General features: G+C 49.3%; 1 protein-coding gene across 1 annotated transcript; it reads left to right on the top strand.

Annotated features, from left to right (window-relative positions):
* The first annotated feature begins 248 nt into the window (after positions 1-248).
* On the top strand, positions 249-6209 carry PDX1 (pancreatic and duodenal homeobox 1). The gene is made up of 2 exons (XM_045796735.2): positions 249-728; positions 4332-6209. The coding sequence occupies exons 1-2, from the start codon at positions 326-328 to the stop codon at positions 4775-4777; spliced, it is 849 nt and encodes a 282-aa protein (XP_045652691.1). The 5' UTR covers positions 249-325; the 3' UTR covers positions 4778-6209.
* Positions 6210-16674: the final 10465 nt, after the last annotated feature.

Raw genomic sequence — 16674 nt, 5'->3', positions numbered from 1 at the left:
ACTGCCAGCTGCGCATACAGGTGTGTGCGGTAAACTCAGCTGAGAGAGAAAATTGAAACAAATGCAGGTGCTCTCGGGTACCTGGGCCTTGCTTCTTAAGGCAGTCGGCCAGGCCAATAATGGTCCCAGGCTGAGCCACGTGGGGCACAGCGGAGCCTATGGCGGGGCGGCCGGCCCGACAGTCCCCGCCGGCGGCGGGTTCCCTCGGCGAGCTGAGCGGAGCTGTCAAAGCGAGCAAGGGTGGCGGCGGGAGTGGGAGAGCTGCACAGCTCCAACTCCCCAGCCCCAGCTCCCCACTCCTGGCGTCCGAGACCCGGCGGCAGCCATGAACAGCGACGAGCAGTACTACGCAGCTACGCAGCTTTACAAGGACCCCTGCGCGTTCCAGCGCGGCCCGGCGCCAGAGTTCAGCGCCAGTCCGCCTGCGTGCCTGTACATGGGCCGCCAGCCCCCGCCGCCGCCGCCCCCGTTTCCGGGGACCCTGGGCGCTCTGGAGCAGGGCAGCCCCCCGGACATCTCCCCGTACGAGGTGCCTCCCCTCGCCGACGACTCCGCGGTGGCGCACCTCCACCACCACCTCCCAGCTCAGCTCGCGCTCCCACACCCGCCGGCCGGGCCCTTCCCGGATGGAGCTGAGCCAGGAGCCCTGGAGGAGCCCAGTCGCGTCCAGCTGCCTTTCCCGTGGATGAAGTCTACCAAGGCTCACGCGTGGAAAGGCCAGTGGGCAGGTAAGCCTGGCTCTGCGCCCCCTTTGTCCTCACCTGCTCTCGTACCGGCTGCCCCTACCTCCAAACGCTCCCTAGGATCCTCTATCGGTTCCCGTTCCCAGCCCGTTTGGACAACCCAGGGTCGGACTAAATTACAGAGGGAGCCAACTAAGCCATCCAGCACAGAAGTGCCTTTCTGGTCCCATTTAGAGCTTCTTTTCCACTCAGCCCTCCTCCCTGGAGCTTAAACCCTTCTCTCCTGTACACTGAACTCCAGCAGCTTGCGCACCCCCAGAAAGCTAAAGCCTGGCTGAGCTCCAAGCTTCGGACCCTCCAGATCCTCCTCCACTGGGGGATCCCCCTGGCCAGGACTCCACGGAGTGAGCGTCAAGGAAGCCGAGCCGGGTTCTGGGATGCTCCCGGGCCCGGGCCGGAGCGCGCCTTTGGAGTCCCGGGCCCCCTCTGGCCCTGGGCCCATCCAGGAGGCTTCAATAGAGGAGTACAGACAGTGTCGGAGGCACTCAGTGGATGCAGAAAAGCGGGGAAGACAAACTGCACCCAAGTTTGCAAAGGCGGCCCGGGATTGGGAGGTTGGGGGTGCGGGGGGTACTCACCGCAAGATCGAGGCCTGGCTGCTCAGCCTGGGAGACAAGCAGCTGGGAGAGGCGTCTGCGATGCTAGTTCACTTTTGAACACACAGAAACGTTCCAAGGGGTCTCCCCCATGCTGCTTCCCAGCAAGTAAGTTTGAGGAAGAAGATGCCCTCCTTGCACGGCCGTTTCAGGGAGGCGTGAGCACTGGCTCCCCGCGGCCCTAGGCGCCGGCGTGTCACAGAAGTTCGTCCTGGGAGCCTGGAAGCCGAGACGCGGAGGGCCCGCAGGCCCCTTCCCGCCCGGAGCTGGCCGGGGGTTCTGGCCGCTACACAATGTTATCGCTTCCATGCCGCGGCCACCTATGGTCACACCTGCATGGCGCGTAGTTGACTTTTCTTTTCCTTCCAGTAGTCGGAAGTTGGGGGAAAGAGGCTCAGTCTGCCGCCCCCCATCCCCACCCCAGAGTCCTCGGAGCTCTGTCCGCCTCCGGTGCCTGACACGGACCCCGGCGCAGTCCAGCGAGCTTTGCGGGGTCCGGGCTCGCCCAGGGTCCCCGGGGCTCGCCTCTCCCCCTAGTTCACTTTCTCGAGATGGCCGAGTGTGAGGACCGGGCGAGTCCGGGTCCCGAGTCAGGACAGGGCCAAACTCCGCTGCAGTCTTCCCCACCTACCGCGCAGGCCAGGGCGAGGGGGGCGCCAGACGCTGCCCGGCGCCTGCGCGTACTTACGCAGCCCGCGAGGCCGCCGCCAGAGCCTGGGGAGTCTTGGGAAATGCGGGATTCTTGGGAGGCGGGGGACTAGGTCCCTCCACCCGGGGTGGGGGCTGGGGACGCGTATTTCCGGCATTCCAGGGAAGCCCCAAATGGAAACGATGAAAAGTTCCGAAGCGGGCTAACTTCCCCACCCCACCCGCAGGGTGTGAGCCCTGCTCTGGTGAAGCTTGGGCTCAGGCGGACCTAAGGATCCAAACAGTAAAATCCGATAGAAAAGTGGTGGCCTTGCCCCGGGATGGGGGAACCCTGAAAGGGTAACAACCTCGGCTTGGAGAGTCAGGCAGAGAGAGCCCTCTGACCCGCTACAAGCTCAGGCCAGGCGGAAAGGACCAACCCCCTTTCCTGGAAGCTGCCCGTAGGGTTCTCCTGCGGCCTAGAGGTCCTCCCCCGAAATCTCTCGGCGGAGCAGAGCTTTAAGGGTCTGTGAACTCCCCTGCCCACTCCTAGTGAGGTTTCAAACCCCTGAGGAGAGTAACGTGACCAAAGGGCTTTCATTTGTAGCACAATATGAATACTAACAACAATACTATGGGAAGTTTTGAAAATGTCGACCTAAAAAATGAACTGCAGCAGCCTCACTGGCGGGCTTGTCCCTAAACCGGCCTCACCCTGCGCCTTTGGGAAGGGCACGGACGTGGGGACTCTTGACATCTTCTCCATAACACCACCAACGGCCTCCATCTCCTGCCAACCTGACCTGAGCTGGGGTGGTGGACCCTGCCGAAGTCGCTGGCAGCGCCTCCGTGTCACCCGCGGAAGAGGGCCAGAGCCTCGAGAGATTGTGGATTGAATTTAAGAACCTCGGAGGGCCTTTTCAACGTTCATTTAAGGCTGCCTTGCTTCTCTCCCATGCCCAGGAAAGCTTAGAAGTGTAAGACTCTGGAGGTGCTCCCCCGGGAGCAGGCCTCCTCTGCTGACTCTAGCCCAAGCCTCAGCCTTGGGTTCTGGGCACCACCTTTTGGCCTGGGGGGAAACCCTCCCACCAAAATACATACTAGCTTTTCAATTCCCTAAAGCTTCCCAAGAGTCACAGCAAAAATATCCCAGACTCTGTCCTAGGACTTAGGCGTCTTCCTCGGGTGCAGTCGGTAACACCACACGCAGAAAAAGGAAAAAAGCTCAAGACCTGGAGCAGAGCGGCAAACAGCAGGTGTGCAGCGGTAATTTGCTGGGCCAGCGGTTGCTTCCTTGCCACCCGGGCTAGGAGCTGGAACGCCTGAGCCTTTGACTCCACCACTACCCCATCCTCCATAGGGCTCTCCGCTCCCAGTGGAAATCTGACCCCCAAGGCTCCCCGCTCACATTTGTCAGCATTTGGAGCCCAGGACACAGAGGCCAGGGCTGACAGGGACCTTCCTCCGGGACCCAGAATAGTTTCCCTTCTCCAGGGCAGGGATCCGGCGATTAAAACAATTAGAGAGAATTTACCAGCTTTTGAGTTGGGGATGATTACAGCAATATAACTATACAGAGATAACACATGGTCAAATATAACAATATATGTCATAAGCTCAGGGTTTATATTAGCTCAAGGTTTTTCACAATGAGGTTTGCACTTATACGTTGATCATGAAATCAGTTAACTGGGTTAAGACCTTTTTTAAAAAAATAGTAAACAATAGTTTACTATTAATATATTTTTATATATTTACTATATACTATTTACTATATATTTGCTATTTACTATTAATATATATTAATAATAATAATAGTTTCCTATTAGATAGTGTCATGTGGTAAAGGTTGGTTTTATGTCCTGAATTTTTTTTAGTGTTCAATAATTTATCAGTTGCGTATTAACTAAAATTTTTTTATGTCAGTTCTATGTGTGTGCACTGGGTAGTGATGTGAAACATACTCTTACTGTGGGTCAAGGTCAGAAAGCTGTAGTTTTTAAAAAGTCCTATACTAAAGGCATCTGTTGCCTTTGTAGAATCAAGCAGGTTTAGATATCTATTGTGTGTGCATCTTAATCACCATCAACCCACTGAAGAACCACTGGTTGATAGAGCCCACCACCTGCTCACAGAGAGAGCCTGAGAGCAGGCACAGCTTTGACCTCCCAAGAAAAGGTGACCTTTACTAGAGAAGGGCTGCGTGAGCCCAGACCGAGCTCTGGGATAGGAGGTTGCACTGGGTGGTGGGAGAGCCTGGGAGGACCAGGGCTCCCAAGATTGGGGCTGAAGTGTTGGGCTTCATGGGTGGGGCAGGAGGAGCCAGGGATCGAGGGACCACACTCACGTGCCCTGTCGCCCACAGGCGGCGCCTATGTTGCAGAGCCAGAAGAAAACAAACGGACCCGCACTGCCTACACGCGTGCGCAGCTGCTGGAGCTGGAGAAGGAGTTCCTATTCAATAAATACATCTCCAGGCCGCGCAGGGTGGAGCTGGCCGTCATGCTGAACTTGACAGAGAGACACATCAAGATCTGGTTCCAAAACCGTCGCATGAAATGGAAAAAGGAGGAGGACAAGAAGCGCAGCTGCGGGCCAGCAGCCGGGGGTGGCGCGGATGCTGAACCAGAGCAGGACTGCGCGGTGACTTCGGGGGAGGAGCTGCTGGCGCTGCCGCCATCGCTGCCCCCCGGTGGTGCGGTGCCGCCCGCTGTTCCCGCGGTTGCCCGAGAAGGACGCCTGCCGCCCGGCCTTAGCGCATCGCCGCAGCCCTCCAGTGTCGCGCCCCTGCGACAGCAAGAACCCCGGTGAGAGATGGGGGCTCCTCCTGGCCAGGCGGCTTCAACCACTGGTAAAGAAGGGGGGAGCAGTGTCGGACCCTGGGTGTGGACAACCATCCCTGGCCGTTCAAGGGGTCAGGAACTGCGGAGGCCACCCCAGACGGAAGGGGAGAACTCGAGTTCTCAGGCACCTGTGCCAACTGGGGCGCCTTGGGGAGACAACTGGCAGACCTTCTGAAAGGAGAAGAGAGGTTTTCTGTAATATCTGGGGCCTCTTCTGGTGATATTGTTGGATTGGAGACATCTGCTGCTGCTGTGTGGGTCCTAGCACTCCAGAACCATGGACCTCTTTAGAGAAGCCAGCTCTTCAAAAGACAACAGAAAATACAAGCTGGAATGCTCCCCAACACATTGCAGGCAAGCTGGACAGAGCGCCTTAATCTGACCTGAAACAGAGCCAATTTTACTCAGGCTTCTGCCTTAACGCTTAGAAATAATTGAAAGGAAACTTCTAAGGATCCAAAGACCTAGTGAAATTGATGCCCATGGAATAGAATAATTCCTCCTCTGCCTCCTCCTCCCTGTGTTTTCCTCTTCCTTTTTACAACCCTTTTTAGTATAGCCATGTACTTCACCAGCTCACATCCTTCGATCTGCATCTCTTTTCTCCAAAGAAGAGGACGTCTTGCAAGTGTGGCCAGGCAGCAGCAGGGCTGGGATATAAAGGCAGTGCCAGAGTCCCTGCATATTCAGTTTGTCCAACACTTGGAGAGAGGGCAAGGGGAGATGGGTCTAGAGCAAGGGATTTGGGGGGAAAAGATGGCCCCCGAGCCATCACTAAACTGAAGCTATTTGGAGCTTTCTATTTAGGATGTGGATTTAGTGCCTAATCTCAGGGCAGGAGAGACTGTATGAAAGGCGAGCAACATGGCCTGACCCGTCTTGGAAACTATTCCCAGAGACAGTATGATTCCCACATCTTTAGAAATGATGGAAACGTACATGGTTGGGGAGTTTGAAAACTGCTTATTTTTATTTAAAGTTTTAAAATTACCTAACAGTTCTTTACAACCAGGTCTGTAGTTTCCAAGTCAGTTGCTTGTTTCAGGGTCCGGGCCTTGTGTTTGGGTGGTGTTTGTGGAAAACAATTAATAAATATGAATAACATAGAAAAGAGATGCAAACTGATTTCCCTGGCTTTGTATCAGATTTTCTTGCCATGCAATGATTCCATTTCATTTTAAAAAATTAAAGCATCATTTATTTGTTTGGTACTAACCAGAGAAGAGGGGGCAATTAAGAAATACCACATTTGGGTTTGAGGTTGGTGGATTTTCATTTTTTGTTTTTGTTGTTGTTGTTGTTGTTGTTGTTGTTTTGCTTCGCTTTTAACTTGACTCACTGCTGAAGATGAATTTTTCAGGCAATATAGCCCAGAAGCATGGGGATTCTAAATGCCACTGGCTGGTTCCAAATGGCACAGAGCCAGGAGCAGCCCATCCTGCCAGCAGCCCATCCTGCTGTCCCTGCTGCAGCCAGGAAAATGGGCCAGCTGGTCAAGGCCTTGGCCAGGTATCCTCATTCCTCCCAAAACAGAGGTCTGGGGCAAAGGCTTTCTGAGTGGTTCTTCTAAAGGAAGTGTTGCTTTGGATGAGTCTCCCCTTCTGGAGCCCCAAGGCCATCAGTGTCTTGTATTAGGGGCAAACTGGGCCCAGACTAGTGGGCTTCCGATCTCTGGGGCCACCTGCTCCTCCCTCCACTGCTAGCGCTCCCACCCTTGTGGGCCATTGGCTCACTCCCAAGGGTCACTGCTGTTTTCTTTGCAAAGGGACAGCAGGGCTTGTTTTTGTTTTGTTGTTGGTTTTGCTTTTGTTTTGTATTGTTGTTTTTGTTTTTTGAGAGAAAGAAATTGAGTCATAAGGCCCCTCTGAAGTAAAAAAAATGGATCAGAAAGGGGAACTTTCTCATCAGTGAGGCACCTCACTGGGGAGACTGTGACCTTGCCCTGCAGCTTCTCCACACACGCCTGGGCTCTGGAATCTAGCAAATCTGCCTTCACACCCCCGTCCCTCAAATACTGACCCGTGACCTTGATAAAATTATTCAACTTCTCTGAGCCTCAATTTTCCCATCTGTAAAGTGGAAGTAAATACTACATCGAAGAGTTGTGAGATTTAAACCAAAGAATGTGTGTAAAGTGTTTAATTCACTATCTAGAAATAGTAATCCTTCCACATTGTTTTCTGACCATCATTCCTTTCCGAAGCAAGCCCTGAGCGGCTACTGCAGAGATTCACCAGGTCTCCTGCCAGCCCTAAAACCCCTCTCCTTTGACAAATCCCCACTCTGTCGCTGTTGATGTGACTTGTTCATATAACCATATAACCAGTGATCGTTAGCATTTACTAGTTTTATGACTGCCTTCTTCATAAATAAACTCTTTTGATTTCCCACAGCAACCTTCACCAGGTAAGTGAAACTGTCCCCATTTTACCCGAACAAAAGCTGATGCTGGGTGGAGAGGACTGGCTGAAGCTCAGCCACTCAGTTGGTGAAGGCGCGGAGACTTGTCCTCGGAGGCTTCCAGGGCTCCAGAGCAAACCAGCCTCCATCTCTCCGAGACTCCCGCCCCCATCTCGCGCGCTACCCTGACTGCACCGTGGCCTCTCCGCGCGGGCTGGAGGGTTCGCCAACCCAAAGAGAAGTGTGAGCAACCAGGGGCGGGCTTGCGTGGCCGAGGGCGCAGGTGCTGACTCCGGGCCAGGCGTGTGGTCTCCAACTGCCCAGCACCGGGCGCGGGATCCCTAAGCTTCGCTGAAAGCCAGTTCCGCAGCTCACCGCGACTCCGCCACCGGCCGCAAGAACCGTGCCTCCCACGGAGAAGAGCTCCTGCTTTCAAGTCCCCGCGCGCAAGGCATGAAATCCAGAAAATCCAGCGTAGTCTTGAGCTAATCATTTAATTATCTTTCCTCTTCCATAAAATGGGCTCATAGTGGGATAAAATGGGATGATGTCTTTGAAGTGTTTGTTACGGAGCCTGCCGACTCGTTGCCAGTACGCGCGGTAGGGGGTGAGCATGGTGGCAGTGGCAGGGGTGAGGTGATGTTGCCAGTAAAGGCCAGCCCTCCAGGGAGGCGCAGGGAGGCAGCGAAGAGCGCAGCCCAGCTAGCCAGATGGGCCTGGAAGAAAGGAAGAACGAAGGACGAGCTCCCCGGTAGGGAGAGCCCACTGGGTGCGCCATCGGATCGGTGGAAACTCGGCGGAGGACTTTGTCCAGACCCCTCTTGGCTAAAGGGCTAGGTTGGGCCCCATAGGGAGACCCGCGTGGGGCACGACGCGTGAATCTCCAACTCTGCGTGGCCACCCTCGGCCAAATGCAAGCGAACCTTGAGTCCGAGTGGCGGGGGCACTTGGAGCCCCAAGCCCAAACCCACGCACAAAGAGCCTAGCCTAGTCTGCGGAGCCCGGAGGCCAGTAAAGTTGGGATCTCCCAGGAGCCCAGAAACAATACAAAACCAAACAGCCCGAGGGGCCTTGAGAAGGGCCGCTTTCTGCCAATCAAGGGATCTCCAGGTCCTAGAACTCCTCAGGTGACTCTGATACCTGCCTCTCCTGTAGGGCTGTCGGCATCCCTCTGATCTTCAGGCTGCGCGTGCTCCTCTCCAGGAAAGAACAGACACCGGTAGCCTTTGAAAGCTCTCGGGGAAAGTGTACCCGGCGGGGAAGATGAGCAGGGCTCCGGGAACGCGGTACGCAGTTCTCCGCGCAACTGCGCGCGGGTCCGGCAAGTGCGCTCCAAGATCACGGGACCGCGGGGGCTCTGTTCCGGCTCAGACGAGCCCAGGAGCTTCCGCCCGCACCTCCACGCCAGGCCAACCCGGATGATCATCCAGGCTGGAGCCACAAGCCTGCCATGCCCCGCGCCTCCGGAATGTACGACCGGAGGTTGGTGGAGCGCCGCTGCGCGCTGGTGGAGCCGAGATGAGCGCTCCCTGCGCGCGCGCCTATTTCTGCGGCAGGGTCCTGGGGATTCGGAAAATTCGGCACAGAGTTCCTCACCACACGCACGCTAAGTCGCCGAGAGAGTGGGAGCTGGGGTGGAGAACCCAGGAAAGCACACCGCTGAACAAGCAGGGACCTAAGCTATAGGACTCCTTGTGAATAGTGCCGCAATCACACAGTGCCAGGTATAGTGCACTGCAAGCAAAAGTCTCATTTTCTTGAGAGATGTAGTTCTTTCTGTAGGTTTGCTAACAGTCTCTCGAAGAAGTTCTCACCTTAAAAACTAAATTCATACCATGCAATAACATCTGAAAGTTGGTGATGAATTTTATGATCGGCCTATAGTTTTTAACAGGTTTGATCTCTGTAACTCGCTGGGACCTTTCAGTCCGGGACTGGTGCCCGAATGCATCCAGCAACATTTATTGGGCTCTTACTCTGTGCTGAGCACCTCTGGACCTTATACACGTGCTTGTCTGGAAGCGCCCCGTTTTAAAAAATCGGATCACCACTTCTTCTGATGGTCTCTGCAGTCATGGAGATTGGATTAATTATCGGTGAATTTACCTGAATAAACAGGAGTCCACTGAGGTTCCCCAGATTTCTCCTTTCGAACCACAAGGGCTGTTTTGGTTTCCCAAATTAATTTTGGCCCCCTTGGTCTAGCGCTGTCACCCTCTCCATCTCCTCTTCCACAAATTCAGTTCAATGCATTTAAGTTCGAATGAAATCGAAGCATTGCAGGGTCCTTTCAAGTTGATGAAATCTTCCCGTTCTTACATTCCCATTCCCTCATTCTCACTCCCCTCTTTTCTTTCTCTCTAGATCTTGTGTCTATGTACGTGTGGTGTGTGTCTTAGAGTAAGTCTCCCTATCTATGCCTGTCTGGGTATGTCTATGTATGTTTGCGTGCCGATGTTCAGGGTGTGTCTCAAGTGGGTTTCAAGGGTGACAATGATCGGTGTGTATCTGAGGACCAGAGACGCCCTCCCATATACTCATCTTTTCTGCCTAGCACAGCTATCTTCCAAGTGTCTGATGACATTGCTGTTGTTGAAAACGGTCCGCTCAGGTCTCAATTCTTTGTGTTGACACAATGTCTGAAGGCAGGAAAAGCTGTCTGTACACAACATGGGACTATGATGGAAGCTGAATGATTGCTAAAGTATGGCATGAATGCTTAGGAATTAATCTTGTTTTCTTTCTAAGAAAAAATTTCACAACTAAGGTCTTTTCATACTTCAACAGCATCATCTAGAAACCCTCCTGAAAATCAAGTAGTTAGAAGGGTCAGAAGAGGGAAATTCTGGGTTGACATTGAATCAAATTTTTCTCAAACCCATTCTGGCAAACTAGATGTGAGGGCAATAAATATGGGAAACTGAGGCAGGGCAACAGGAAGCAGGAAGGTCTCCCTGCAGAGGAACTAACTGGGAGTGATACATAGCCTCTTAGCTGGCTGCCAGCCTTCAGGAAATTGCTACGTGTGGACAGCTTGAGCCGTGGGAAATGACCCACAGGTAACTTTGGGTAGGAAGCAGAGGTCAAGTTCTACTACCAATAACTGTTTTAAGAGTGAAAGTGGCTGGCTGTAGTGGTTCTTCTGGGCTACCTACTGATAACCTGTCAATGCCAGGTTCCCATATTAAAATACGCTGTATTTATATATCATGAGATAGAATGGGCATAATAAAATTTTATTCCTCTTTTAAATGAAAATTATTTTTCTCTATAAATGAAATGCTACGGCTTTTGAAAAGATAGATTTCTCAAACCTTAAGTGATATTTTATAATTCGACTTCAAGTTGAAGTGCTTGGAGTCTTTCCCTAAACATAGAATATATGGAGACCTTAAATATATGTTATATCATCAGCATGCATTCAAAATTCTTGCTTGCATTATAGAATACACAGAACTCTACTTCAAGTGATAATTACACATGTAAAAATCATTTCAATATTTTTGCTGTGAGTAAATTATCATTTGAACAAATTCTCTTATTTTCCTGAATTCTCAATTAGTCGTTTCCAAGGACTGAGAGTTTGAAAAATTATTTCTCCTATTTATACATCCTCTAAAAAATCCAGAAGCTTTGGGGCACCTGCGTGGCTCAGTTGGTTAAGCCTCTGACCTCTGACTTTGGCTCAGGTCATGATCTCAGAGTCCTGGGATCCAGTTCCATGCTCAGCAGGGAGTCTGCTTCTTCCTCTCCCTCTGCCCTTCCCCTACTCATTCTCTCTCTCTCTCTCTCTCAAATAAGTAAAATCTTTTTTAAAAATCCAGAAGCTTCACACTTCTAGAGATGTCTGAAAATACTGCCAATTTGAAATTGATATATTACATGGAGCTATTTCCACTTGAGTAGCTCTGGAAACCCAATAAAAGGTAAAAAATAGTCTCCAAGATTTTTTTGGTTGAAAATACTAGATAATTGAATTTATTGCAATTAATAAATGCGTGGCTTATTTTTATATAATGTTGAAGACTAATTTTCTAAGCCAGAAGCATAGTAAAGTAGATTATTTCTCCTCTGGATGAGTGGGCCTCTCACAAAGACAACAGACTTTGGAAAAACACAAGCCAACTTTCATGGGGGCTTTTGTCCTCAGATCCAATGGGGGAGAAAGCAAAGGATCAATGGACAAATACAGAGATTAAAAGTGCTGTTTCTCAGTACCCTGGCAGAGTTTAACTTCTAGTTCTACCCCCACTATTTACTACCTTTCTGAAATAGGGCAAATAACTTAATCCCATTTGAGCTCAGCTACTCTCCTGTGAATTAGGGATAATACCATCTCATTCGATTGTCCTGAGGGTTAAACAAACAACCGTATGTGAAGAGAACATACACTGGTGGGTGGGGTCCTTTATGCAGCATGTATTCTTCCAGAAGCTTCCAGAAGTTCTTCCAGAAGCTGGGGTCTTTCTTGTCCTGCTAGGGTAGGGACAGTGGACCCCAGAGGAGACAATAGTGACACAAACTAGAGGTGCCTCTTTTCCCTGAGGCCCTAGATCTTCCCTCTGGTGGGGTAGCTAAGTCTTGTCCCCACTCTTCACAGGAGAGTGTTTGGGCTGACCAGGCTGGAGCAAAAACAGGCCAACACTTCTATAAAACAGAAGCAAAAGCCAGCCACACTGAAATGATACTTCAAACAGCACTGATGCCCAAATTCAACCAGCTTTGTATGTAAGGCACACATGTGTAACTATCTTAGGCATAGTCTTATGACCAAAGTTTCTTTACAAAAGTGAACTTTGCTCAGGCACACCTGGCTGGCTCAGTCGGTCATACTACTCTTGATCTCAGTGTTGTGTGTTCGAGCTCCATGGTGGGTATAGAGATTACTTAAAAAAATTTTTTTTAAATTCTTCGAAGTGAAATTTATTCAGGGGTCGCAAGGCCCCCAGGGAATAGGTGATTGTCCCAGGACCACCTTAATAAGTCATTTCCTTAGATGTTAATGTATTGGCTATGTCTAGCAGTGACTAATAGAAACCACAAATAGCAGTAACTGAAGAGTGAGGTTATTTTGTCTCCTACATGGAAGTCTGGAGATAGGTAGTTCAGGACTGGAATATTGCTCCAGAATTGTCTGGGACTCAGGCTACTTTGGCCTCTCTTTCTGCTACCCCTAAATTATGGCCCTCACTTCACTGTCCCAGCTATGACACCCACTTTCTAAGCAGCAGGAGGGAAGAAACAAGGAAGAAAGGTAAGCCTTTGTGGTAGATGGAATATTGATCACTGAAAGATGTCCACTCTGCAATCCCTTGAACCTGTGAATATGTTCTGTTACAGGGCAAAAGGGATTTTACAGATGTAGGTAGGCCCAATCTGATCATATAAGCCCCCCAAAACAGAGAACTTTCTCTAGCTACAATCCAAGAGATGCAGCAGAAGGGAGTCAGAGAGATTCCAAGTGTGAGAGGATTTGATGTGCCATTGCTGGGTCTGGGGTGTAGGGACCCAGGTACAAGTACTGGAGAAGGGCCTCCAGGAGTGGAAGAGGTGCCCCTGGGTGATAGTTGGCAAGGAAATGGGGACCTCAGTCCTACTCCCATAGGGCCTGCATTCTGCCGAGAACATGAATTGTTCCCAGAGCCTTCCTAGAAAAGCTTTGGCCTGCAACTTGATTTTGACCATGTGAACCCTGGATTGGAGACACATGATGAGCCAAAGGGGGCTTTTGACCTATGGAAACTGGAAGATAATAAATCTGAGTTGTTTTTAGCTGTTAAATGTGTGCCGATTTGTTATTACAGCAATAGAAAATGCATACAGTTCCCTGTACTTTAATGACACTTCAAGGAAGTCACACCACTCTCACCGACACTTGATTAACAAGACTTAGTTAAATGAGAACCTACGGGCACAGCAGGCTGGAAAACGCAGTCTTTATTCTGGATGGCCTTTGTCTAATTAAAAATGGGAGAGGAGAACATTAAAGGAGGAAGGGTAGAATGGATACTAGAGACAGCTAGCAGTCTCTACCACTGTTACCAAGAATCTATATAAAAATCGTCATTATAGTTTGGTGTTTTCTGCAAAAACCACGGGTGAAAACAATATTTATTATTATACATAGTCCAAGTATGGGGTCCTTGGATTTAATTCGAGAAGGAAGTTTGTTCAGGTAAATTCGTGCGCTTGCTTTCATCAGACAACGAGCAGCACACAACTCCTTGTTTGCCTAGTCTACCAGAAAGCTCTATCTTAAAACTAGTGGTCAATTAGAGCTCAACTACATCTCTCATGCTAGCATAGCATATTGACAAAGGTGGAGATTTTCAAGGTCAGAAAAAAATGGCTTCTAGTTCTCCATTCACCATTCCTTACTCTTTGAACTGCGTGGCACAGACTTAGTATCTTTAGGTCTTTCTTCTCATTAGTAAATTGGGAGAAATACCCACGTCACAGGATTGCTGTGAGAGTTAAATAAAACAAAAGTGTGAAAGTTAAATAAAACAAAAGTGTGTGAAAAGTACTTTTTGATATGGAAATGGGCCCTAAATGTTATGTGTAATTATAAAACTTTGGCTCTCCCCTTCCTCTATATCAGTGGTTTTCAAACAGTAGCTTGCAACCTCTGTCATTGATGAAACCAGTTCAGTGACTTGTCAGATTTCTAAAAAACTAAATAAAATAGAATCAAAAATATCAGAGTCCATTATGCTTACCGAGTATTGCTTCATGAAACTTTTTTCAGTCATGTGCATAAATGTCCAGTCATAATACAAGATATATTTCCACTTTGGTTGCCATACAAAGTTTCGAAAACAGTGCTCTGAGTGGTGCTTGATCTTTATCTATTTTAAGCTTTTTTCTTTAAATGTCCTATTTAGTATGTGCCTTTGTTGCAGACCAAGTCAAATCCTCTTTGGAGGGAGAAAGTGGGACTAGAAATGAGAAAGAAAGGAGGGGGCACCGGGATGGCTCAGTTGGAAGAGCATGTGAGCACGTGACTCTTGATCTCAGCATCAGGAGCTCAAGGGGGTGTAGACATTATTTAAATAAATAAATAAAGTTAAAAAAAAAAGAAGGAAGGAAGGAGAGGGGAGAACTCATGTCAGACACTTTTAAATCCAAATGCTATCATTAGGCTCTTCTTTCTGGGTCTCAGCCCCACCTTTCTAAACTCTCTATGTGATGTTGGTGCTGAGCCCAGACACCAAAAACTGCATATCTCCTTTGGCAACTGGCTGTGGGTTTGGTTCTGTCGGCCAGTAGGAGGCGCTAGAGGGAGGCTTGCTGGCACCAGGAGGGAGGGAGGACTTGTTTCTGCTTCCTGTTCACGTCAGCGAGAGGCAGGGCAGGCTTCTTTTTCTTTTTTTTCCCCCAAAGATTTTTATTTATTCATTTGAGAGAGAGAGCGCACAAGCAGGGTGTGCAGCACACAGAGGGAGTAGCAGGCCCCCCACCGAGGAAGGAGCCCAATGTGGGACTCAATCCCAGCACCTTGGGATCATGACCCCAGCGGAAGGCAAACACCCAACAGACTACACCCCCCCATCCCACCCACTCCCCGTCGTCCCAGGGCAGGCTTCTTCTGACAGCATCAGTTTAGTCTGGTAGCTGCAGCTTATTTCAGTTTGGAATTTTCCAGAATCAGCACCTCCACAAAGGCAGCAACAATCACACAAAGACATCACCGCCTTTGGCCAGCAGCCCCTCCTCAGAGATCTCAGCTCCAGGGGGCATCCCCTTTAAGTTTCTGAGTTTCCATATTTACAACCTCTTTATTTCCTTGTCCCAGCCCCAGCAGGGTAGCTGGTTTCACATTCACTATTTAGACCAGACCGGCATGTTCTTTTCTCATTCGTAGTTTCTCAAGTCTGATTCTTCTCCCTGTGAGGTAACTTGTATTGTTTCTGTCTCCTGCTCAGACCCTGGACCAGGAGGCAATTCAGTGTGTTTTGTGCATAAGGGTGGATCGTGAAGGGGGAAATGATCGATTTATCTTTGTCCTTCAGCTCCAAAACTTCACTGAGCAGGCCTTCTTGGCTCCCTGGAAACTCCACATAGACTGATAGTGACCAGCGAAGACGAAACACTCAGTTTACCCATGTGGAAATAGCTGACTACTTAGCTTATTCATTTAAAGACTGGACTTCGAAATTGAATTGTTATTAAAATTCTGTTTTTATGCTTCTTGGGTAAAATGGGATCCCTATGAAGAAAGACAAGGTGTCTTTTATCGCCATGAGACATGTTATCAAGGAATGAGGGGCACCTGGGGGGCTCGGTCAATTAAGAATCCTACTCTTAATCTCAGCTCAGGTCTTGATCTCAGGGTTGTGAGTTCAAGCCCCACATTGGGCTCCACACTGGGCATGGAGCCTACAAAAAAAGGGGGGGAGGGGATGATATAAGGGAAAATCTGTACATTAATTTAAAACATCGTGTTACATCAGAAGCTTTGGGGGACACCTGGGTGGCTCAGTCGTTTGGGCGTCTGCTTTCAGCTCAGGTCATGATCCCAGGGTCTTGGGATCGAGCCCAGCGTTGGGGAGTCTCCTTCTCCCTCTGCCTCTGCACCTCCCCACGTTGCTCATTCTCTCTCTCTCTCTAATAAATAAATAAAACCTTTTTAAAAAATGAAGCTTTGGGAATGTACTATTTCTTATGGTGTGTTTACTTTGAAATCATATATATTCATAAAATGTGTTCTTTTATAATAAACAATATATGGAAGGAAATGCAGCATATTAGATAAATGTCCTCAAACATATGTGTTAAAATCCTCTTAGTCATACCACAAATCACAGAATACGTGGTCTGCTCATTCTCCCTTTCAGGACTATCTCAAATCTGTTTCCTCCTCTGCCTCCCCCACCAGGGTTTTCCTTTAACACTTTCTTCCTTCCTCCTTGGGTGCACTTCACTAGCCTAACTGGTCTCACTGTCTCCAGTACCAGCGTCCCCAGACCACCTCCACACCTCACTTCTCCATTACCTAAAGTTTTTTTTTTCAGTAGTTTTTATAGTTGAAGGGTCAAGGCCAAATTCCCCAGCTTGGACTCACAGGCCCCTTCATTCTCTGAGTCCATCGGTGGGTAGGCGCAAGTTCTAAAGCCACTATACTACTTCTCAACAATGCTCTTTTGTCTCTGGCTGGAAAGGCCCACCAACTTACCCTTCCTATATTTGCCTGCCTTTATCTTTTTCTTTCACTCTTTTTTACATTAAGATTTATTGATAATCAATAATTATAATGATTTATTATATAAATTTATAATATAATATAATATAATATAATATAATATAATATAATATAATATAATATAAACTACACTAGGCTCTGTACAATGCCCTGTGTCGTCATCAAGTCTCTTAGCTCATCAACCATCGGACCTTCCATGACTTCCACAGAGTGTCCCTCTGTAGCAGCTAATTTCTAAGATCACCCCCAGGGAACCATGCCTC

This window comes from Ursus americanus, chromosome 10 (assembly GCF_024610735.1).
Source record: "Ursus americanus isolate L20-20 chromosome 10, mUrsAme1.1.p, whole genome shotgun sequence".
NCBI lineage: Eukaryota > Metazoa > Chordata > Mammalia > Carnivora > Ursidae > Ursus > Ursus americanus.
This window is presented reverse-complemented; position numbering and strand designations above follow the sequence as displayed.